Raw genomic sequence first — 21001 nt, 5'->3', positions numbered from 1 at the left:
ATAAAAAATGTTAAGGTAAACTTCTGTATCTTACTCCAGTCTTAGTCAATAATAATTCAAGATAAAAAATCTAAATAAAATTAATCAACTGGAAAAAAAATCAAAACTTTAGCCAATTGAACATAAAGCTATATCTAAGCAGGCTAAGAAGACAGAGTTTGAGGGACAATCTTCAAAAAATATCTACAATGAACAGAGAAAGAAGGAAGCCAACCAGATAACCTGTAGGGTCAGTAAAAGATCACAGTAAGAAGGTATACCCAGAGAAAACAAACTTCAGTAACACTTCATTGATGTTCTATGTGTGTGAAATTAGTTCCCACAGTAGAACACAGAGAGAGACAGGATATCTTTTGTAGGTTTAGGGGTTGGCAGAAGAACTTATAAACAAAGCCAATAATTAAAAGACACAAAAGAGGATTCACCCAAAAGTTAGGAATAAAATCAAATATACAGTTACTTCAATACTCACTACTGCATATACAGTCTTACTTTAAAGTACATTGACACACCCAGGAAGATGACGAAAAAAAAGCTGATATTTGCAGGGATGTTTTTGGGGAAGATCTGGACAACAGTAGCCTGGTAAGCTTGACTTTTCTACTGTGCAAATATATTGAAAGTATATAATATCTAGAACAGAAGGACAAAATTCTTGAATAGCATGACTAAATGCAACATGAATGAACAATGTGAAAAAATGCAGAACAGCTCTGTAAAGCAAAGACCGTTTTCACAAACTGATGAGATGTTGGTAAGTCTCATGGAATAGGCAAAACCACTCTGACTGGCATAAGACTGGACTTGAAGAAAGAAAAAAAATACTATACTAGCAATATAAAATACTATTCTAGCAGTCATTTTTAAAAGAACTCAGTTAAATAGGAACACAAGTAATGGGACTGCACCATTTGACCATTCTGTCTTCACAAAATATGTTTCCTTGAGAAAGATCTTTCAGATTTGGGGCTGCTTCACTAAAATTATAAATAAGAAATAATCCCAGTTATTCTTCTTTGAACAACCAACTTGAAAAGTGGCTAAATTGATAAGTTTGGGACTTAAACTGTCACAGTAGATCCTGTCATCTTTGTAGTGCTTGTCAGAGCTATTATTCTGAAATCTTCGAGTAATTGTCTTAATAGTACCCAATACAGGAGAAATTAAGACTCTTCTCTTGCACAATCAAGCTTTTTTGGAAACACAATAAGCTCTTCATACCCGATATTTGTCTGTCATGACCTTTAAAATCTTGCTCAGAACGTGTGTTGCATGCTGGTAGCCCAGATATTTTTACTAATAACAGGCTAGAAACTTTGTATGAAGCTAAGAATACATGCCTCCAGACTTGTCAGGCTATACTGAGACTTTGCTTGGCCTGCCTGGATCTTTGTTTCAGCTTATTTATCTGCAATAGGAGTAGGCTAATATCAGAATGACTACTATCCTATTTGTTTTAGATTTGACTTAGCTTTGTACAAGTTTGGTTTGTGGCACACGATTCATATGCACATTTTACTGATGCATATATTTCTATGACTAGCAGGTAGATATATGACCCTAAACAAAGTGCAGCACAGAGGAGCAGAGGCACGGGATAAGAGCAGACATGTTTATCTGACAATAATTTGATTAGTCCTTTAACACTTTATTTAAATTAATGATAGATCCCTGACTTTTAATGGAATCTGTGTTCCTTATGCCCACAAATAGCACAAATTACAGTAAAACAACTTGGAGGATCTGACCAGACTCGTCTGTAACTTGGATGCTACAAATGACAGTTGAAATGTACTACAATTCCTTACAGAATATATTCTCTTATTCTCTAAGTATGGGCTATATTGTTTATTCTTAAACTTTTTTTTTTGTATTTGATTTAGTATAGGTCCACTTTACAAATCCATCCACATCCACTGTCAGTATTTGTATTTTTCCCTCAGTAGCTTTTTTTTTTTTTTTTTTTTTTTTTACTGCCACTGATTTTGTAGTGCTTTATCTCTCTGGAAAAAAAAAAAAAGAGTCATTCATTCAATTTTATTTTCTTGATTCAATTAGCTCTTCCATTCAAAACTAGTAATTCAGTATCTCTGGTTGTATTACCAGTATTACTGGCTGAGACTCTACAAATGTGTAGATGATAACATACAGTCAGTTATAATATACTCTACTGCCCATTTACATTTATATTTCAATAAAACAAAATTCATGGTGTTTGATTACAACAGAATTAGAACCTTTGACATTATTATCAGTAGTGTAGAACAGTATATTTACAACATTAACATGAAAAAAAATAATAAAATGTATGGACATGTAAGCAAGAAATTAGATTTTATCTAATTTGATTTAAACTATCAAGGAAGAGGCAATCAAGAAAGTAGACTACAGTGTAAATCCAGACCAAACTGGTTTAATCTTTGATGTAGCAATGTAATTTAGATGAAATGATGTCTACAGATGCAATTGCTGCTAAAACATTTTTTTTTCTTTTAATTCCCCAAATGAACAAGGTACTTGTACACACATGCTCTTCAAATAAAAAACAAGACAAGATACCACAGTGAAATGCAAGAAACCTATCAGTGAAAAGTACCACTGTTCTAGTATTCAAGTCAAATTTGATCAAGTGGGAATTCAACTTCAGTTTGTAACTAGAACATAAGTTAGTTTTCCTGGAATAAACAAGACAAAGACCTAGTGGATTTTGTTAGCAAACTATTCCCATAGGAATACAAAGACAACAGTGAAAGTTCCAAACAGAATTCTGCAAAAGCAGAACAAGAAGCGGTTATACAAGAGGAAGCAAGTAAGCAATGCCTCATTTAAATCTACCTTTGAGTAATTTGCTTCATGAAACTTTAAAAAGAAGAAAAAAAAATGAGAAAAACAACGGCAAGAGCCTATTACTATATCACAAATGTTTATAACATGTTTCAAATGAAACTACTATTTAATGGCAGCTACAAAGAGAACAGAGGCTCTCTCTTCAGAAGTAGCCACATGTGAAGAGGACAAGGGGCAACAGGTACAAGCTGAACTGGGAGAGGTTTCAATTTGATATAGAAAATAATTTTTTAGAGAGAACAATCAATCACAGGAAGCCTCCCCAGGGATGTGGTGTAGTCTCTATCACTGGATGTTTTCAAGAAGTGACTGGACAGGGTGCTAGATAATCTCATTTAGGCTCCTATTTCCACAAAAGGTTGGACCAAATGATCTTTAGAGGTTCCTTCCAACCCGGGCTGTTCTCTGATCCTATGATTAGTATGCAATACTTAAATTATTGTGATAACACATGATAACAAGATTTTGAAATTTGTTCACCCGTATCAATGTAGAATACAAGATCAGTAATAACAATTCAATAAGGAAAAAAATATTTTACATCTGTCAAAAAGAGGAAAAAATAAACTTGTGAACATTTTAGTAACACAGCTGTTGGGAAAGCTAGATTTTGGGGGCACATACCAAACACAAGATAAAAATACCCTTCTCATGCTTGAAGAACAGCATCCAAGTAAGTTAATAACTGACAATTTTAACCAATAACCCATTGAAGATTCAAAAACAAAAACTTTTTTCTAAGGTTTGCAGTTGGAATAAAATATATTAATATTTTTTACCTCTATGTTTAAAGGTATGTCAATAAAAATGCAGCAAACCTGGTACAATTAGTGTCTGCATAAGGAACAAGAAAAAAATCAAGAAACAGAATTGTCAAGAGTTTTCCAGTACAATACAGCTCAAACTTCAGATGCTTATGTATTGATGCCTATATGCAGACAGATACCCACATGCAGCCGTGTGCTTTGCCAAACTTCCATTCTTATTAATTAATTGCCTACTGGATTTTATAAGCAGTTCAGATCTTTACAATACCCATGGAGTGACTGGGACAGCTAATACATTATACAGCTAATACCATTATAGCTGCTTCAGTGCATTGTATTGAGCTTCCAAATTCTAGCCCAGAAGAGTGAGAAGGAAGAATGAGAAGAAACCTCTTGAATTAAATGTGTTGTATCTGCAAGTACTGTACACATTTGCTTAATGCACAAAGGCATCTGCAGTGACGTCTGAGAAACTAAATTGCACTTCAGACTTCCCTTGGATACATGAGAATTCAAACCTCTAGCTCACTTGCTTGATGGGCTGGCTTACTTGCAAACTCGCTTGTTCCCAATCAACAAAGTTTTGAATAAGTCTGAAATTTTGCCTCCACCATATGAGCCTACTTGCTTAAAAAAATCTCAACCACAAAAATGCCCCCAGAAAATAAGTAAAACCTGTCATTTTTTTAAATAATAAAAAAAAAGTACATGCCTTTTCTGTAGAAATATCAGATTAATAGCTCTTCATTTTAAAGCAGTACTAAAGCTGTTTAACAGCATGTTTTAAAAATTCTGAAGATTCACATACAAGCTGGTATTTATAATTGTTAAATTACAGGGAGCACCACTGACTTCAGATCTAACAATAGTCAAGCAATAGGTTTGCTCCCGTTTCTTAATATATTCACTGCTTATTCACAGAGCCTATCAGAAGGGTGTGTAAACGGGGCCTTTCAGGTTCCGCTGTCCAACCTCTAATGCTGCAAATAAAGAGTCAGACCAAAGAGAAAACAGGGTACAAATAGTTGAAACAACTTCTTAAGGGAGAAAGGAAGCTACAGACAAGTAATTCTCTTCTTCAAGCATTTTTCTCTACATATACAATTCTAAGCAGTATCCACTCATAATTACTTGTCTTCAATGTTCCTAATTAAGCAAAAATTGAAGAACGTTTATCCCAACTGCAACATCATTCTTTGACAATTCTCAAAGTACAAAACACTTATTCAAAATGCTGTGATGCTCCAGTTGACAGCTCTGTAAGTGTCAACTATTGGTACGCAGAAGAATCAGTCATTACTTGCACTCCAGAGGAGAGGGCCCAAACTGACAATTCAACAGTATTCTTTTACACCTTATTACCTTGAATGAAACTGACAGTCTTTTGAATTCTCAGTCATGGGCAAAAAGAGGCAAGGCCATGTCCATATCAAAAAGGCAACTCATCTTCAATAATGAAGAGGTATTCCTGGTGAGGTAGCATGAGGTTTAGTGAAGTATTCCTGGTGAGGTAGCATGAGGTTTAGTCAATTAGCTTCCTCAGAAGTCATCGTGACTAAAATATTCTGAGCAAATGATCTGTACTTAAAACCAATTCATCAGAAGTTGTAGATTCTGCAGACAGAGGTATTTTGTCAGCATTGAGAAGATGCCTGAAAAAGTCAAATTATTTTTGGCTCTAACACTGAAAGACACATGGTAATACACAGCTCTCTGCTGCACTTTCTAAAATTTTGCTGTGTTGCCAAGGACTGCAATTTCTATGCTATTTCCTGAGGGGCAGCTCTAAACTAAACAGTATTTTCATCCTTAGAGTATCTTGTTTTTTTTATAACAGACATGCAGTTAAGGCATATGGAGGCACTTTCTTCAGGGAAAAGCTTAGAGCAAACCTTTCAGTTCACCTGTCTGTGTGGTTAGATGCTTCTTTCCCTACTTCATCCCTTAAGAACTACAGCTGAATATAGTCTACCATGTTAAGATTTTCAGGTTTGAAAGTATATTCCATCTGGAATGTTTTAAATTCCCTGCTGCCACATGGTGGGCAGGTACAATACTTGGCTTTGTATGTTTATCTACAAGATGAACATACACTGATAGGAAGATAGGTAGACAGACAATATTTTTGGTAGGGAAGAACTTTGCATGGATGATGATAGAGTTCACCTGGAATGGCAAAATTTTGAATGTTTTTCTGTATGAGAAAGTAGACCAATGAGATAAGATACATTCTGCTAAGTGAGAAGTTACAACTTGAAATTTTAATCCTGATTTTCCTCTGATTCTAAACAGTGGTGTCTATCAAGTTACAGAATGCATTTTCTGAGGATTATACAGCCAGTAGATCAAACTTCTATTCTTACCAGCTGAACACAAGGCAGAATATACCTGGTGATTTTCTAGTGGAAAATGCTAGCCATATCTCGGTAGCTCAGAGAAGCTTTTCCTCACATAGACAAGATTATCATTTCTAAATAGATGACTAAGTATCATCTTATGTCACATCTTCAGAATAAGAAAACTGCACCAACATTTCCTACTTCACTTTTCTCACTCTTACTGCAAATTGTAGAAAAGACTACTGATAATGAAGGTTTAGTTAAATTTTATTTGCCGATATTAAACCAGATATAGACTTGGTTTGTTATAGACCCTATTGATGTTCATCAATTATTTCCCCTTGCTAATGAGAAAATGTTTTTAGCAGTGACTTTGAGATGTATTGTCTGTACAATTGCACCTTTGCACATTTACATGAATCTTAAACAAATATTATCAGTCTTTGCATTTAGACAAAGTAAGCTTTGCTCATATTAGATACTCAGTTACGGAAAGTATCTCATTAGCACTGAATGTCCAAGAATCAGCAAGTGATTCAGCTAACTAAAATACCACAGACCATATGATCCCACATTCTTACATTAGATGAAAAAGAAAAATGAAATGTTATTATCTGACAACCTATAAATACTGAGAGTAATGTTACTCATGAGAACTTTGATGTGAAAATGCTTCTTTTAGGATAGGCATAAAGCATCTGCAGGTTTCCACAGGAATAAGCAACACTCATTTTTCAGGAACTTAATTGGAAAAGGAAGAATAGCAACTTTGTTGTACTTCTTGCACTTTGTACCTCTTCTCTGTTCTAACTGAGAAATAATAAGATCACATCTGCCACTAGAACTGAAGAGGAAAAGAACAGCTTTCTTCCATTAGTTAAACTGCCTGCCCAAGGAACAGTGATGGAAGATGATGATTAGAGAGTGGAAGCATTCATCTGATTCTACAAGAAGACTGAGGAAGAACTGGGCAACTCTATTTTTTTTTGGTTGCTGTTGTGGTCTTAAATACATCAAAATGGGTTGTGACAGAAGAACAGTATTTCCTGCCTCCATAACTTCAACAACTAAAGTATTTAGACTTCTTCAGTTGCTGCCACAAGTACATAAGGTACCAGGTTGCCTTGGATGCATTTTCTTGAGCACAGGCATAAGATATTAAACTACCTTTACTTTAACAAAACCATAAATTCAGTATTATTCTTGGCTATAGCAATATTCTCAAACTAGGATCACCAATCTTGCCTTGAACCAAAAATATTTAAGTACTCTTTCCATAATTTTGGATGATCTTTACAGAAGTTCAGAATTAGAACAGCCTTTGCTTTCAGCAAATAAAAAAGTAAATACACAGAGCTTTCACTAAAATGCAAAAATTATCATACTAAGGCTTCTTATATATTCAGCCTTCAAGTAACAGAAATGCTAGTCAATTCAAAATTGAAAAGGTCAGTTGTTAGTGTCAAACTGAACTGCCACAAAGCAGACTACATATATCATGTAGATAATCAAGGCAAGTATGCCAAGTAACTGACAACTGTAAACTTCTGTCTCATTAAAACACTGTCAAATTAACCACCAGGTCAATGTCATTATTAAAAAAAGTTTACAACTGGTTCACATGAGACACAAGGAGCCTTGATTTTTCTGGTCTTAAGCAACAACAACAAATCTAGCCACCACTTGTAAAGTCCGAAAAAGAAAAAAAGCTTTTTAGAATTAGTGTTCAAATGCAAATTTAAATAAAATGTGAACTTTCATCAGAAATTTTCATGTCCACAAAAGGTAAAGTGAATGTAACAGTGAAATCTTAATTATTTTTAGGAACCTTAGAGTAACACTCCAGTAAATCCAGATTAATGTATTTAGCATAAGTATTGCAAGTATAACATTTAGAGTAAATTCTCAGTTTCTCACAGCAAATGGAGGTACAGCACAAGCATAAGAAGCTATAACTAGTATAGTTATAGTACTTGTATATAACCTGTATATAACTAGTATAGTAAAGTACTTGTTTAGCATGTGAAGGGCAATCCTAGAAAAATAAGCATTACTACACAGTTAGCAAATCAGTTTAAATTTTCTGCACCAATTATCTCATCAGCAGTATCTTACAAATGGTAAGCATCTCAGGAAAAAGTCCCTTGGGGACCCAGGAGTAGGACTTAACAATCCTTGTGGGTCCCTTCCAACTCAGGGTATTCTATGATTCTAAATAAGTACGAATGCAATAATATTTATAAAAAAGATCTAACTACTTAGAGATAGCAGCTATTACTGTTTCTCAAAGGGGCTGCTAACCAAAGACTGCAATTTCTGAAACCTATTCAAAAATGTTCATCTAAAACGGCAACTATCAGTTCATCTTTAGTTTATACTGCAAGGTTTATAAAGGCCTTTATACATTTATTTAATTTTTAAAAATGTAGAAGTGGAGACTAGGGTAAAGTGTGAAGTACGTAGAATTAATTTATTTGAAGCAGCAGGTAAATTAAGGCGCTGCTTGTAAGGTAGTTTTCATGCCCTTTTTGAACGATATAGAAAAGTGAGTCATAGCTCTTTTCTTCCTTATTAAATCTACACACATGAATGTATGCAACTCTACAAAGCAGGAATCACATTTGGAAACCTAGCACTCAAAACAAAATGCTGTTATTTCATGACTGAATCCCTACAAAGCTCAAAGAATGGTCAGAGAAATACTGTATGCTATTAAATTTTAGGCATCTCATGTTAGTGGTGTCATCTGCCTTCTGGAAATTCTCAAACCGTTATATGCTGTGTAGAAAATACAGACTCTTACATTTTCTGAAGTTAGATATAATCCCTTGCAACAGGAAGATACCATTTTCCATGATCTAAAGCATTTCTTCCCACTAGATCAAAGTATTTTAAAACTTTTAAAACTTTTAACATTCATGTCAAAAAAAGAAGATGCTCAATTAATAAAAAGAGAAACTGAACTACCAGTATTCAACATTAAAACTAATTTCTGTGTTGTTGATGTGTTGTTGGTTTTGTGTTTTTTTAATTATTTTACTGATTATATTTCTGATTAAAATTTTCTTAGTACATACTATTATATATTAATTTCTTCCATATTTATTACACTAACACAATGCCAATAAAAGTAATAGAAAATGATAAAATTTTCATTTTTTTCAGGTTGATCAAATACGAGGTATTTTTTTTACTTTTATCTCAACCCAATATCAAAGTTCACAAGCAAGTCAAGAAAAAAAAAAAAAAGAACAGGTGCATCGAGACAAATGTTATGTTGTCCTGAAACTGACGTGCCCAAGCTTGCAGTTGCACTCCTGGCCCAAATATCTACTGCCTACTATCTCCAGGATGCTAAAACATGGAGCAAAAAATCATACTCAATAGGAACTTATTAACTGAACATCATTCACATTGAAGTTTAGATGAAACAGAGATTCCAGAGGAAAAGAAAAATATATAAGATCATATATGTAAAATTAATATTGAAGAACTGCAAAGATACTTGCAAAAATACCAAATGTAGAGACCGAAAACTACATGAACCCAGTGTTCAGTCTAGTAAACGCAGACTCAAGAGCCTTGAAATATTGGAAGGAAGCTTGTTTTACAGTCTATAATTTCCTTCTGCAGCCCTACTAAAACTGGGGCTTTAAGCTCCCTCTCCTCTTCCTCCTTTTTTGCTTTTTCCTCCTCTTCTTGCTTTTTTTATTATTAATATTTATCTGAGTTTTAGCTGATATCAACAGAAGTGAGATATTTTTGCATTTGAATGCATGACTCATGCTTTATTTTAAAAGGCAGTATGTTTACTTCCTAAAGTCTGTAAGATATGAGTAAATATAAGTCAAATTAACCTGCAACACCCCAACATATCTCAAAACTGAATCTTTCTATGATGCATTTTAAAAGATTATATTTTTAAAAAACTACAAAATTTGACACTCATTTGAAACCGTATCTCTCCTCCTTCTCCCCCCTCCCCGCCCCAAAACAGGAAAATATGTAAATTTATTTTTGCTTGTTGCAAAGACTATTTGTGCAAAAAAGATTTCTTACTTGCAGCTGAACTGAGTTATCCTGAAGTCCTTCCACAATAGGAGAGAATCTATCAACATTCTTTTCCTCTGCTGCTGCTGTTATAGCTTCCAAAATTTTTTCAAGGCTGTAAGAAAATAAAAGCATTTCACTTAGAAGAGGTTATATAACCTTCTTCTTCATTTGTTATCTGAAGACTCATGCTGCCAAAAAATTCACCTGTTTTAGTATCTCAAGTACAAATGTAGGAGTTTTAAGCATTATTTGTTTTCTTTGGAGACTTTTGTAAGTGAAGAATGACTTACTGGATTACATTGGTTAAGATACCTGAAAAGTAATGCTAAAAATCTTCCAGAAAAAAATGGCTGCATAACTACTTTCCATCGAACCAGTTCCTTCACATGACAAAAAGAAAAGTCTTATTGATATGACCATAACAAAAATTACAGAAAAAGGTATTTTCAACAATGACAGCATAGTACAGATATTACTTTCAAACATAAGTTGAAAAATTCAGCATTTCATTTAGGTGCAATTATAATTTTGGATATCCTAAAATCACTTTACTATTTCTGGCTAAACACAGTACTTACATGCTTTCTTCTCCAACAATGCACATTGCAGAAAGGAGTTTAACTATATCAGTCATCATACTAGTTTGCTTGGGATCAATTGCTTTGATCAGCAACAAAAGGCTCCTCTCTTCTCCCAGAATTCTTTCCAATCCATACTAAACAACAGAAAAATGGTTGTAAGAAGAGTTGGAGGGAAACCAAGTGACAATACTGAATACCAAGCAAAATGTAACAGTTCCCTCAAGTAAGTATTTCAAATGACATTTAAACCATTCAAATAATTAAAAAAATAAATGAGGAAAAGGTGCAAAACAGGTCACTCATTCTGTAACAAGAACAAACATCAGCATCATAAGTTTACACTATTCTCAGAGTATATTTCTGTCGAGAAGTAGCAGAATGATCTTCAAGCCACTGCTGACAAATACATTGCTTCTCCAAACTCCACACGCTTATATATATTGATAATTTACATCATCTGATTGAACAGCAGTAATTCAAATTTCCAGATTAATGAAAATCCCATACCTTATTGTTCATGAAGGCTCTCAAACATTGTATAACCTTATGCTGACTCCTCTTCACAATTTTGTCTTGGCTGAATAAATTAAAAAAATATATTGTAATTAAATGCTGATTATGTATTAAGAAAAGCTGATAATTTTATAGAAAGACATCCTTACTGTTTTGTCTCAACCAGCCTTTCCAAAACGTCCAAGAGCAGCCCCAGACCTTCTCGGCCAAAGTTTTCAACCCAGCTACATGGAAAGACAGACATTATAATGATTGATACTTCAAAGACTATTTACAATAAAAGAAAATTTTCAGAATAAACAAAAGCAGTATAACTGGATCATTTTAAGATCAACTCTACTGAATTGAGGATCAAGATACATTGCGTTCACTCATTGACCCAATTACATTAAAAAAATAAAAATGACAGTATCCATTAAAATTTTTAATTTTACTTTAAAATGAACAGTTATACTTTCTTTGGTAGAGAATTGTAATTATTAAAGATCTTGCAAAAGAAGAGAAGAAAAACAACAATTTCTGCGACTCAGTGTTCTAGCACCTCCCAGAAAAGTATAACCTCTGGTTATACTCTAATATAACCAGAAAAGTCAGAGAAGGAAGTAAATACCTAAAGGAATTGCAGAAATGGCTGCCTGAGATATTAATTTATATGAATACTTCCAAGAGAACACAACAACAGGTAATCAGCTCTTGCTATATCTATCTTTGGTGGGGTTAAACCTGGGCAAGTTGTTTCTACACATGACAACTGCTTCACAGTCCTGTTTACTATTGGTCAAATCCTCTCTTCTCTGTAGGCAGAGCATCTACAAAGTCCTTCTCCTCAGTGGCTGACAGCAGTAGTGCAGCCATCCCTTTGACAGTAGCTGTTGATCTTGCTGAAGCAATAATGTTTGATCAATTACCTAACCTTACGTTTCATGGACAACACTATCATTTATAGTCATAGCAGCAGGCATATTCTGCTCTTTGCACTTCATTGTCATTTAAGGGAAGGTGATACTTGAAGACTCATGTCTTTCCATAATTGGCAGGAAATACCTCCTGACACATTTTGTCAACTTTCCATACTACTGCCATAAGGCAAGTCCTTGGATCTCTTATTACTGTCTTTGGCCAACAAGACAAAGTTATTTCATAATGGATCTCTCTTGCATACTCTTTTTGTTTCCACTTTTAAACTACCATACTACTTTTAACTACTAACTGGTTAGAAAACCATCTCTATCTGGAGCATATATAGCTAGCATGACACAGATGCAATACTTTTCACCATCCTCATCATCAAAACACATATTCTGTCGGGGGTGTTGTAACAATAGTTTCTCTGAATTCTTTACATTATTAAACATTTTAAGCTAAGGAAATCCCTTGTCATGCACTAAAAAAAAAAAAAATGTAAAAAGGGAGCAACCCATGTGCAATGTCAGAAGTTCAGCATCGTAAAGAGGTTGATCAGAATTAGTCAAAAAATTATCGTGTTCACTTCACTTGCGGTATAGCCTCTCCATTGTTTTTTTGTTTGTTTTGTCTATTCACAGACACTGTAACAAAATATTTATTATTGATTAAAATTTAAGTATTATTGTAGTAATTGATTATTATAATATCATTTTAAGCAGAATAATGAAATACTTCTATAATGGTGGGATCTTAGCACTAACAAATAACAAGCCATTCTGTTGGAAGTAGCACAAGGTAGATGCAGCAGCTCTTTTGAAATACCAAGTACTTCCAATCCCATCACAGGAATGGATTAAAATGTGCTTTGCATCTGCTGGACATGGAATTGTAATGGTCTTAAAATTATAGATAGAACCAGATGAGATGATTTTATGCGTTCTTTGTATAAACCTAAATATATACGAAAATAGGTTTTCTCCTTCCCAGATTGGTGTTCTGTTCTAAACACACTTGAAGGCAAACAACCATCAAGTATTTTGAGTATAACTGGCTATATCTGATCTAAAGATGATCCTCCTAGATATTTCTGAGCATATTTTTATTAGAATTGTGAGCAGCCACTTTGTCATATGTCCAGCAGTTGAGAGCGCTGAGAATGATTTAGTGCATAAAATACTGCTGCATTATTATTGTCCTTTCCTCTGCTTCCACAACAGCAGAACAAAGATTACTTGCAATATCCACAGCCAACACAGCTTTTTGTCAGTCTGACAAAATACCAAGCTATCAGTGTCCCATTCTCAAATTATTTTAAGAAAAGTTCTCTTAATGAAAATATCCAAATTTGTTGCAACTATTATTCAAAAGGAAAAGCAACAATTGTAGATAACTTGTTAGCTGCACTACGATGTTATTTGTAATACTATTTAGCTGTGGTAAATCTCCAAATTACTTTTTACCAACTGTGTTGGGACCTGTGAGGTAATAACATCCTATTTATTTACCTGAAGAACAGTGATCAAGATCGGTGGATACATTTCGCTCTTGAGGCTTTCTTTTTTTAGTGATGGGAAACAAATACTATTTTTTGCACTAAGCCATAGATTTAAATTTATTTTTTTTCAAAGTACCATGATCAAACTATTCAACAACACCATTTGACTCTGATTTTCTCTGTGAGCTAAAAATATGCTTTCCAAAACCAATTAATTGAAAACAATGTTGTGGAGCCTCATCTTTCATTATCAACTGGAATGTCAAGAATAGTTAAACTGATTAAAATATTTGGAAGAAGTTTTGTGTTGTTTTTTTTTTTTTTGTCTATATTGTCAAAAAGATTACAGCCCAGAAATGTGAATATCTGCACCCAATTAACATAAACGTTCATGGGGTTACTCATTATGTTCTAATGTTACTCATTAGAAAGATGCGGGCATGTGCTTTAAAAATGTTTGAGCCTGCAAGTGTTTATTATGGAGAACGCTGCACTGCCATTACATTTCTGCTGTTTTTTAAGCGAGTCCTAATGAACAGCTTGTTTGTTTGTTTGTTTGTTGGGTTTTGTTTGTTTGTTTTTTCCTGAGACTATTTAAAATGCTCTGTTTAAGCCTAGTGAGGTCTATCTTAACAGTCTTTTTTGCCACCAGTCAATACATCAGCAGACTGTTTTAGAACCCGTATGTTGTTATGGTCGGGATCCTTTATTTGATTTGTAGACTAAAATGTGTTTATGGACAAGCAGTGTACATTTTTTTTGCAACATTGATGTCTACTGCTGTTTTTACAAGCCGCTGTCAATCTCCTTCGAATTCAGACCTATGCTTAGGCCATATATCCAGTAAATTCCTAATGAGTTCTACTCCAATACAAGCATTGTATGTTCTTTCATATAGGAGGATTAACTTTTCTCTTGGTGTGTGAGAAAAGGGCAGCAAAGGGGATGACAATCAAAAAAAATGAAATGATCCAGTCGTATCAAGAACAGAGAGAAAAGACTGCTCTAAACTTACGAGCATGTCTTATGATTTGCATTTCTATTCCAGACACATGACTTCTGCAGTCAACAGCTCAAGTTTTCTTTGTTAAATCAATACGTGTAATTAAGAGATGCCCTAAGCTGTTGTTTGTTTTGAAATAAAGAAAGGAATGAAATACTATATCAAAAAGTAGTTTCACATTCATGGAAGAAGTGCAGTATCTACTGTAAGACCATCTGTCAGAAGCACTCAGGTTGATTCAAAGCATATTTTTTCCATGTGGACCATTATATGTTCTAAATAAGACAACCCAATCCAAAAACAGATGAATAGAAGGAAAGAAGCAAGTGCCCATACAAAGGACAACACATCAACAACTCTGCCCAGCAAGCTGCAGAAAGAAGAAAATTGTTGAATCCTCTTAATCACATACCTACATAAGCATCCCCAGCAGTTCATTTGTATTATTTTACACTAAACCAAAAACACTTCACAAAATCATGTGTTCAAACAGTGGCTTAAATAGATGATCTACAGCAAAAAGCTATAAATTTGAGTAAAATTGAGTAAAATATAGAGTATAAAAGAATAGAATAAAATAGTATAAATGTGCGTGTATATTATACATCTATTATATGTATATATATATATATATATATAAAGTGAGTGTGTGTGTGTGTAAATGTATGTATGAAACTATGTTTTCTGGCTAAAAAAAAATACACAAAGGTGCCTATCTCTCATTATTGATCACCCTGACAAAGTATATTACAATATTAAAGAATTGAGAACATTACAAAAAGAAAAATAAAGAAAACTTTTTACTATTTAGCACAAGAAAACAGTGATCTGCTCTGAGCTGTACTTGTTTCACATTCTCTTAGAATTACTTTGTACAGATCAGTGACATCTACTTAAAAACAGACCTGCAGAAGATGCATAATCAATGCAGAAAAAGAAAAAAGGTATAATCATTCATTAATACATATACATTCATTAAATGGAAAACCCTGAAACATGCCACCTACAGAGCCATTAATTTTAATCCATGAGGAAATAAAAACGTGATCAATCTTTGCAAAATTTGTTAATGATGTTCAAATTCTGTATTACCTGACAGGATTACTAGTCAAGGACACACGAAGTGATTCTAAGCAAGTGACTAGTCTTTCATCTGTTGACCCAGATTTTAATTCCTGCATAAACTCTTGGGGTGAAATCTTCCGACGGTTCTTGAGACTTCCCTGAAACACAGAAAATGCATTCATTTTTTATTTGGTACACTTGAATAGATTACTAATAGCTAACCTTTGGTTTCACTTCTTAAAATAATAGGAAAAATATTTTATCCTTAAATCAGTATTTGTTGTCCATCTACTATGTATGCTGAATGCTGACTACATTTTTGCTGATTTATGATCAAGTTTATGACCAGTAGTCAAAAGCAGCAGGCAACAAATGTATGCATCATGCATACGTGGTGAAATACAGTTTTTTAATGCATGGATTCTGTTTATGCATTACAAACATCTTAATTTTCAATTCTCAGCAGAAGAAAAAAAGATTCCGAGTTGATCACAGGGCAAGTGTCCAGACAGGTCGCTGCATCCATATAAGAATACAGATTGAAGAACTAGAGCACCAGAAGAGCCTTCAGGATATTACATTGTATCTAATCTAAGCAATACAGGTTGAAAGACTGACTGATTCATCATTGCATTTGTGATGTCAAATGTTGCTTAAAAGCAAGTTCAAGATATTAATGACTTGTCTGGAGGATACAGAACATCCAACGTTTCAAAGAAAACAACAGTAATACTGAACCAATGAAGTCCTACAATTTGCAATTAAAACTGCAAATCTAAGAGACACTGACCCTATTCTTAAGGGCATCCTCTCCTCTCCCCTCGCCTTTTTTTTCTAAATTAGCAGCAAAGACAAAATTTGTAGACACTGGAAAACAAGTTTACTCCACATAATTCCTACCTATGACATAAGGATAGATACAGTTCTTAGAAAAAAATAACTAAATTCAAAAACAAAAGCCATCAACAACAAATAAAAAACAGTACACAACCTATATCTGGGTAGATCCATTTTGATATGCTGGAAAGACTCCCTTTTCTGGGAGCAGAATAACATTTCTGTGTGAAATACTCACTATTCTGTGATATGGCATTAAAGACAGTTACTTGATAATACTTGATTATGTTATAAGCCTGACTTGGCTTAAATCAGAAAATGAAGAGAACTGGACTTGCAGTGCAATAATAACTTGAAATTATCCACCATAAAAGGTGAGATAGTCTCATTATGTTATACAGAGCCTTGTATAGAAGATAGTTTCTTATTTTGGTAGATCCTCAAGAAGTGCTGAAAGCTATCATTTCCTGCTCTCGGAAGCAAAACATCATGAAAAAGTTTCTGGAAGAGGTGAAATCAAAAACTGGGAAGACTAGTTTACAGACCAGACAGATGTACTGCTGTGCTGACAGTCAGAAAGATCTCAACAGGCAGGAGAAACAGGCAGAGAGGGATCTCATGGAGTTCCACAGCAGGAAACGTACCTGGGGAATAACAGTGCGCAGGAGGTCCTGGTGGAAAACTAGCTGACCACAGGGGAAGACATCCTTCTGATCTAGAAGGATGAGTGATGCTCATCCTTCCCCCCTGCTCAGCATTGGTGAGACACATCTGGAATGCTGCATCCAGTTCTGGGGCCCTCAGTACAAGACTTACTGGAACATACTGGAGTGACTCCAGCAAAGGGTCATGAAGGGACAGGATCTTCTTAAGTATGAGAAGAGGCTGAGACAGCTAGAATTGTTTAGTCCTCAAAAGAGAAGGCTATGGGTAATATTATGAATAAGTATGAATATTATGATGTATTTGACCAGAGGGAGTAAAGCAGGAAACTCGCCAAGGGTGACCAGTTAAAGGACAGAAGGCACAAACTCGAACACAGAAAACTGTAAAAACATAAAGACCGCTTTTTCTTGTTTTTCTTTCTTTCTTTTTTTTTTTTTTTTTAAATATCCTGTGAGGGTGGTCAAGCACTGAATAGGTTGCCCTGGCAAACTGTAGTCTCCGCTCTTAGAAATAGTAAAAAATGAATCACAGAATCACAGAATTTCTAGATTGGAAGAGACCTCAAGATCATCGAGTCCAACCTCTGACCTAACGCTAACAGTCCCCACTAAACCATATCCCTAAGCTCTACATCTAAACGCCTTTTGAAGACTTCCAGGGATGGTGACTCCACCACTTCCCTGGGCAGCCTGTTCCAATGCCTAACAACCCTTTCAGTAAAGAAGTTCGTCTTAACATCTAACCTAAAACTCCCCTGGCGCAACTTTAGCCCATTCCCCCTCGTCCTGTCACCAGGCACGTGGGAGAACAGACCAACCCCCACCTCGCTACAGCCTCCCTTGATGTACCTATAGAGAGCGATAAGGTCGCCCCTGAGCCTCCTCTTCTCCAGGAGGAACAAGCCCAGCTCCCTCAGCCGCTCCTCGTAGGACTTGTTCTCCAGGCCCCTCACCAGCTTCGTCGCCCTTCTCTGCACCCGCTCAAGCACCTCAATGTCCTTCTTGTAGCGAGGGGCCCAAAACTGAACACAGTACTCGAGGTGCGGCCTCACTATGAACTACACAAGGAGTTGGACAAGACAAACTCTAGAGGTCTCTTCATCATTCTATCATCATTCTATTCTGTGATAACGGAACACTGGAGGTTATACTACTTCTCTGCTCCAATTATATTTCCTCAGACTTATAAAAATGGATATTCCCAATGACAAAAAAAAAAAAGAAAGAAAAAGAAAAAGAGCACGGTATGGAATCTCGAGGAAAAATAAGAAGTCATTTTATTTTGGTATACCATACGTAATAAATGGAATGTCTTTCCAAACATGGCTCTGAATTGACAGAGATCCATAACTGCTCAAACATGAGCGTCAATTCCAATAAATGTACACCACCAAAAAGTACATGAGATGACTGGGGAGCGTTAGAATCAGGAATCAAGGGAACCCAGACAAGAATAATCCACAGTAAAAAAATGTTCCCACAAACAAAAACACTCAGTGTTTTAAATTTTCTTTCATGTTCTGTGGTTAGTTCATAGCTACATAATATTCAGGTTAAAAAGGCGCTAAAGAAAGGGAATTTACTTGAACCCCTTTCAGATATTCTCTGGGTCCAAGAGTTATCAGTACGCATTAGTAATGCCAGAAACTAAACACCGTAAAAAGCCACCTAGTTGGCAAATTTATTCCTTAAACTAGAATGCTTCCAAAATCACGCTCCTCACCAAGATGGCGTAATAACTTCTTTCTGTCAGGCAAGAAAGCCCAGGTCCCTTATAGCTTCGACACAGCTGTATTTAAAGTGGAAGGAAGAAGTAACTGGAGAAAATCTTGAAGCCAAATGTAGAAGATCTCAAAAAAAATTATACCAGTAAGAGCTGAATAACAGACTTAATAAAACATGAAAGGTAAAACCAATTACACCATAAGTTGCATAAAACACTACAAATTAACTGCCTAAGGGGTATCACTGACAAGGGTTGCTGTCTGATTATTCAACAGCTTGTATACAGAGCACATCCTGTTATAATACATGCCCAACCATTTTAAGAACAGACAGTATATATCCCTGAGGCACAGTCTGTGGAATTTCAGATATAGCTGTGATATAAGGGGGAAATTTAAGTCACATCTGTGGTGTAACAGTGGGTCGGGGCTATGCTAGTGTGCATATGTAACACATACAGTTCCCTGGATCTCCCCAGCTAGTCTCTGCAAAGATGAGATAACGGACTGACTACAGACAAGATGGCCAACTGCACTCCTAGCAGCCATCACAACAAAGTATTTGACTAAATGTTGCAGTAGCTCTCCAGGTGGGAATTTCAAAAAGTACCAGAAATTCTCCTGGCAGCTCCTGCTGTGCATAGACTAATTGATAGGCACTGCTTGTATGCCTAAGCATATGGATTAACAACCTGGGTGGTGAATCTGTCATTTCCAGTGACATCCCCCAGCACTTCTTGCTGTAAAATTGACCAAGGTGGATATAGCTAAGACTTTTATAAATAAGCAGTAAAATGGCTTTCTTTTGATGCCAAAATGGTCATATAGGACAGTCATATGGACAGGACACAAAGTTAAGATAATTAGAAAATGTTTTGGAAGTAATTTGGAAGTAAGAACAACATGTGAAGAGTTCATGGGGAAAAAAGGCCCAGCCAGACTACAAAAAAATAATCACTAGAACAACAATTCAGGGAGTCTCATCTGACCTGTCCAAAGACACCATCACAAGCAAGAGACTCGCATCGACACCCAGCCGTCCTATTTCAGATTCACTACTCCACCTGAACATTACCCTCTGCAAAAGATGCCGGTAACCGTGCGAGTGCGTGTGCAATGTATCCACAGTACCAAGCACCACTTATCATTCAGTTACGCCACAGCTCTGCAACATAATAAGAATATGACACATCTGCCGCTGCTCAAGTAAAATGAGAACTGTAGCTGGTACCAATTGTGCAACTGATTATATTAGCTATATTTCTGCATGGGAAAAGCTGCTTAAGTTCAAAATGCTCAAGTTAACTGAGAAACAGGAAATATCTTGAGGCATCAGTGCCTCTAGAAATTTAATTGCTCAACTGAAGAACAACTGGTCTGTGAGCAGATGCAGTATGAAGTCAGCATTAATTAATTCAGTTACAACATTACAAGGGAGTAAGCTGCACAACAAAAATGAAATCTTGTGAAGAAAACTCACTTTAAAAACCCAGTCTGCGTGTGTTTAACATACAGAGCAGTCAAACTTAAGGCGGGTTAACATTATGCTGCTTTTATTTCCACTTGAGTATTAACACCATAACATGGAAATTGTTTTTTAAACTTTTCTGGGCTGGAACATCTTTTCACATGTTTATATAGTACTTTAAAATGTGACACTGTTTCTGACCTCAAGTAATCGTAGTATATACAAACAACTACAAAAAGACTGAAAATACAGTGGGGACTACAATCTCAACAACAGACTGAACTACACCACATTTGGTAGATGAGAATATACAGCCTGTAAACACAACTGTTGTCCCCTCTAAGGGGACATGACACCATAGCAGACAGAAATTTCATTCAAGGCTTTCAAGCCTTGATGGTTTAAGCAGTATGATATATATCTCTCAGGTGATAACATTTTTAAAGGAAGAAATAAGGCTTCATCTAAACACAGTACTTTAAAAGAAAACAAAAATGTATTGGCAGAGTACCTCATGCACTGAGATCATTCATTCTTAACAATTCTTCTCCAGGAGCCCCTTAAAACGTTACAGAGACTGATGAACACAGCATGCTTGTAGACTGACATAGAGAAGCATACAGTCAGATAACTGTTTAAGAAGTTTCTAAGCAAAGTGGAGTCAAAGGAATGAGCACTGGACTATGCATGTCAATAGAATTCTGGTTATTTACAACTTTCTGAGTCCTGGAGTGATGG

At 35.4% G+C, this 21001-nt stretch overlaps 1 protein-coding gene across 1 annotated transcript in view; it reads right to left on the bottom strand.

Annotated features, from left to right (window-relative positions):
- DIAPH3 (diaphanous related formin 3) overlaps positions 1-21001 on the bottom strand; it is a 234576-nt gene that overhangs the window by 185893 nt on the left and 27682 nt on the right. The window contains exons 5-9 of the mRNA XM_032208227.1: positions 15597-15727; positions 11250-11324; positions 11095-11164; positions 10585-10721; positions 10013-10118 (exon numbers count right to left, since the gene is read on the bottom strand). Of these exons, the coding sequence (XP_032064118.1) occupies positions 10013-10118; positions 10585-10721; positions 11095-11164; positions 11250-11324; positions 15597-15727 (519 nt within the window). The remainder of the gene's footprint in view (positions 1-10012; positions 10119-10584; positions 10722-11094; positions 11165-11249; positions 11325-15596; positions 15728-21001) is intronic.

Source organism: Aythya fuligula, chromosome 1, assembly GCF_009819795.1.
Source record: "Aythya fuligula isolate bAytFul2 chromosome 1, bAytFul2.pri, whole genome shotgun sequence".
NCBI classification, from domain to species: Eukaryota; Metazoa; Chordata; class Aves; order Anseriformes; family Anatidae; genus Aythya; species Aythya fuligula.
This window is presented reverse-complemented; position numbering and strand designations above follow the sequence as displayed.